We start from the raw sequence: 3,739 nt of genomic DNA on the forward strand, positions 1-3,739 counted from the left end.
AAGAGACTTGTTTTAGAGATTTAAAATTCTGAGTAATTTTCTTATAGGTGGAATATTTCAACAACTTGCTCTCTTCATGTTCTTAAACAAAAGAATCAAGAAATAGATGGACTGACATGTCAAAAGTTATACAGCTTAAGGTTGACATTTTGTGTCTTCACTTCATAATAAATACATAAAGGCACACACACAAATTATACTTGTTCACTTTAGAAATCTGGATCACGCTTCAGATGTGAGTAAATTTGAATTAATTTTTTTTTAGCTGGAATGAGGTATAAAATAAATAGAATATGTACTTCAACATAACAATATAATTCTATTATCAAACTATATAATAGAAAAGAAACTTCTAAAATGCAAACTATAGGGTCTTCCTTCTTTATGCCACTAAATTAATCATGTCACTAGCTTTGGAATTAGACTGTCTAAATAAAAACACAAGTCATTTCACATGATATGATATAAATTAACCCCACGAGAAATTTCTTCAAATGGAAGTTTTTAGTATTCTTTGAACTGGCATTTCTAATTTCCCAAGAGAGAATAAATAAAAAGGCTGAGAATTCAATTACATTTTAAGCTCCAGCCTTTAATATCAACAATTTTATTGGGTATTATCTGAGTACCCACCATTACATTAGATTTTGTGAATAATTGCAGAACTAAATCAAAGCAAAACAATATCTACAACATGGTTCCTGTACTTAGTTTCTATTAAAATTTATTGGGTATATGAGACTAGATTTTGATTAGGAATAACTTATGGGTATATATTATAAAACTTAATAAATGGTATTGACTATCAATAGTATTTAAATTCCCAGAAGGGAGATTAACCTCACATCTCTCACAGTTGAAAATGGCTTCATAGATGAAGGGGTACTTGAGCCAGATAATGAAAGGAAGGAGAACTGATTATTTCAATCCAAGTGTCTGCTTGCCATCATACCTGTAAGAGAATCTAATCCACCCATAACCTCTGCCACCGTATTTTATATTACATGTCCCCTCACACTACCCAGTCTCATGGTTGACTATTTGACGAGTTCAGTCCATAGACTGTTTAGTGATTTACAACGTAGACTGGTGATTCTCAGTCTCTGAATTTTCACTTAAGAAATGCTGAGGTGGGCCTTTTTGTCCGACATCTTAGCGAGGCTGCCGTGGTAGCCGCTGCTCTCCGAGCTTCGCGATGCCTCCCAAAGACGATAAGAAGAAAAAAGATGCCGGAAAGTCGGCCAAGAAAGACAAAGACCCAGTGAACAAATCTGGGGGCAAGGCCAAAAAGAAGAAGTGGTCCAAAGGCAAAGTTCGGGACAAGCTCAATAACCTAGTCTTGTTTGACAAAGCCACTTATGACAAACTCTGTAAGGAAGTTCCCAACTACAAGCTCATAACCCCAGCTGTTGTGTCTGAGAGACTGAAGATTCGTGGCTCCCTGGCGAGGGCAGCCCTTCAAGAGCTCCTTAGTAAAGGACTTATCAAACTAGTTTCAAAGCACAGAGCACAAGTAATTTACACCAGAAACACCAAGGGTGGAGATGCTCCAGCTGCTGGCGAAGATGCATAAGCAGGTCCCACAAACTGTACATTTTTGAAAAATAAAACTTTATTAAATCAAAAAAAAAAAAAAAAAAAAAAAAAAAAAGAAATGCTGAGGTGGGAGGGCCTCTCTGGTGGCACAAGTGGTTAAGCACAGCACTGTGAAGATGTCCGCAGCCTCTGCAGCACGAGTTCGATCCCCTGCCAGGGAGCTGACTCATATATAGCACAGCAGACCTCTCCTATCTCGCCTACTGCTCCCCTCAGCAGTGTATTCCAGTCAGTCTGCCTTTTCTGTTCCCCAATCTGTCTCTGGTGAATCCTCTCACCTCCCACACCCCTGGCCGGTACCCCAGCTCTTCTATGCGTAAAAAATAAATCTTTTAAAAAAAAGAAATGCTGAGGTGAAAGAAAGGGAAGATATGGTTTTTATTGGTAAGTGGATTAAGAAGATGTGATGGAGTACTATTCAGCTATAAAAAGCAGATGAAATCCTGCCACTTGTGACAACATCATGCAACTGGATAGGATTATGCTAAATGAAATAAGTCAGAAGGAGAAAGACAAATACTGGATGGTTTCACTTCTATGTGGAACAAAGAAACAAAACAAGTAGACAAAATGAAACCAAAACATAGGCTAGAAAACTGACTGTACATTTAGGATACCTGACTGGGATGGTGGTGCCTCTGAAACAAATGGGTAGAGGGTCCTAATGCCCTCTGGTAGAGCAATATGTGTTCCTGGGTGGTGGGTGTGATAGAGTTGTGAACCTATTATTCCCCTAAATCATATACAGTTTTGTAAGCCAACATTATCTCAATAGAAAATAATAAAATTAAAAAATGAAATATTGAGAAATTGATATGGTCAGTATTGGATATCTTAATATATAGACCATGTTGACCATTTCCAGGGCATGTATTTAAGAGGAAGGACTCATGAAGAAGCAGAAAAGCCTTTTTTTATAGAGAAAGGAAAGAATAAATACACAGAGTGAAGATAAAAGTAAAAAATGAAAAATATAAAGGCCCACGAGAGGTAAATAGATAGAATAGCTAATTTCCATATCTTCATAGATTTAGTTACTGGAGGCTTCCAAGTTACAATTTTAGTATACATATTTCTTTATAATAAATTCCCTGCTGCTTTATTTACATTAATTGGCTAAGCTACATATTTTATAGATACATTAAACATAAAGAATCTCACTATAATAGATAAGTTGGATTAGCATAAATAGAGAGGAGGGAACGTTGTTGTTCCTCCAAGGAGGAAACAGCAAAAGCCAATGCATGGAGAGAATAATGACAGCAGTATAGTAGAGAGGCCGCTGATCATGATATTAAAGATAGGAGTTGAATGAGTGATATTGATAGATTAAATATATAGATGGGTTCAAAATATGGTTGTAAAATCATTTGAATAATTTGGCTGACATAGGTTGTATGATAATCAACATGCAAGTGATGTGATAAACACAGTTTTAGAGAAGACTAATTGAGAAGATGAATTGGTTGGGGCAATGGTATGAATTTGGAAACTACTGCAATTCAGAAATTCAGGAAACTACTGTAGCAATTGACGCACAGAGTAAAACATAGACTGCAACTTAAAATATGTCGCAGGTATGCATTATTTCCCATTCCTATGTCCATCAAATGTATTACTAATTGATTATGGCATTCTTCACCTGTTAGGCATGGATGGTATCTTACCTTCATCTGCTGAATGGTATTCCAAGAAGTCAGTGGTCTTTCATTGGAGTTAGCAAGGGCATTAAATTGATTTTCAGTCATTGTACTGGCACATTCTACTATTTTGAGAGAGTTTTGAGAGGTTTTAACATAACATAAAAAACTAAGCTTGAAAAATACTTATGTGTAGCCTGGACACTTGTTTTCTTTATTTGGAGTTCAAATCTCAGTATATCAAACAATAAATAATGGTTCATTGGTTTGTACTGGAGTGTGTTTGTATGCAATACTGTTTTAGTAAGTAGATCATTTTCAAGGACATTCATAACAGTAATTACTTTTTAGATCTATGTCAATTGAGAAAATACATAATGAGAAATGACTATAGTGACCTCAATAATGTTTTAAAAATATACATGTGTTTATTCACTACAAAGTCATAGATGTTTGAACAAATGACTGAATATTCAACATATTATCATTAATTGTTCTGTGGG

The 3,739-nt window shown here is 35.6% G+C and overlaps 1 protein-coding gene across 1 annotated transcript; it reads left to right on the forward strand.

The window, feature by feature from the left end:
- Positions 1–1,155: 1,155 nt before the first annotated feature.
- On the forward strand, positions 1,156–1,835 carry LOC311187318 (small ribosomal subunit protein eS25). The gene has a single exon (XM_084258657.1). The coding sequence runs from the start codon at positions 1,196–1,198 to the stop codon at positions 1,571–1,573; it is 378 nt and encodes a 125-aa protein (XP_084114783.1). The 5' UTR covers positions 1,156–1,195; the 3' UTR covers positions 1,574–1,835.
- The last annotated feature ends 1,904 nt before the right edge of the window (positions 1,836–3,739 follow it).

The sequence above is a fragment of the Talpa europaea genome (assembly GCF_964194135.1).
Source record: "Talpa europaea genome assembly, chromosome: X".
Lineage (NCBI taxonomy): Eukaryota > Metazoa > Chordata > Mammalia > Eulipotyphla > Talpidae > Talpa > Talpa europaea.

Excerpts from the sequence above, each read along its gene's own strand:
- LOC311187318 (XM_084258657.1), top strand. The coding sequence starts at position 1,196 with ATGCCTCCCAAAGACGATAAGAAGAAAAAAGATGCCGGAAAGTCGGCC.